Source organism: Nestor notabilis, unplaced genomic scaffold (assembly GCF_000696875.1).
Source record: "Nestor notabilis isolate BGI_N333 unplaced genomic scaffold, ASM69687v1 scaffold15177, whole genome shotgun sequence".
In the NCBI taxonomy this organism is placed as follows: domain Eukaryota; kingdom Metazoa; phylum Chordata; class Aves; order Psittaciformes; family Psittacidae; genus Nestor; species Nestor notabilis.
In genome coordinates this window covers 34,941-35,693 of record NW_009937115.1, presented here as the reverse complement: position 1 = coordinate 35,693, position 753 = coordinate 34,941, and the positions used below count along the sequence as shown (strand labels likewise).

Here is a 753-nt window from a genome sequence, read left to right as displayed (position 1 = left end):
CCACAGCCCCTGGAGACAGCTATCCCAGCAGGACACTGGGTTGTTTGTGTCCATCTTTGAAGGAACCTGAACCAGGAGCCAATGTAAAAAAAATAAATTCCATCAAGTCCAGACAGAAATGGGGGGAAAAAAAGAGCAAATCACGTCAAAGGGAAGAGCTCACACAAGTGCACGGCATCCCCACAGCATGAGCATCTTTGGAAGTTGCCGTCTCAGCCAGCATAGCCGAGATGCTGCAAGACAGAGGCAGTAGCAAACTCACTCGGGTAGGACGGAGCCAGCCTCGGGTGTCCCCCCGCCTCGGCAGCTGCTGCAGACCCATCACTGAACCCCACCATGGATTTATTAGTGCGTAAAAAAATAGGTTTGGAGTCCCTGGGTACATTTGCTTCTCACATTCCTGCAGGGGCTGTCTCAGGGCGGGGTGTATTTGCCCTGTCAAGCGCCGGCGGGATGCTGCCAGCATGGCCTTGCTGTCCCTCCGTCTGTCCCGGTGAGCAGAGGCCACCCCGGGGCGGCTCAGAAGATGTCGGGGCACATGCTCCAGTCCTGCTTGTCCTTGGCTTCCCAGTAGCCACCTTTATAGACACAGATGAGCTCCCCCGTCATGACGTCCACCTTGCGCTCAAACCACAGTGGGATGTAGCCCTCGTAGTCCTTGCCTGCCAGGGGGAAACATGGGATATGGGATGCTTTTCCCAGCTGAAAACTGGTGAATCCCACACCACGGGGTCCTTCCTTCATCCCCCCAAA

At 55.8% G+C, this 753-nt stretch overlaps 1 protein-coding gene across 1 annotated transcript in view; it reads right to left on the bottom strand.

Annotated features, from left to right (window-relative positions):
• Window positions 1-519: 519 nt before the first annotated feature.
• The window catches only part of OSBP2 (oxysterol binding protein 2), a gene marked incomplete at its 5' end in the record, with an annotated part of 27,448 nt that continues 27,214 nt past the window's right edge, over window positions 520-753 (bottom strand). Inside the window, 1 exon segment of the mRNA XM_010018674.1 lies at window positions 520-657. Coding sequence (XP_010016976.1) covers window positions 520-657 — 138 coding nt within the window.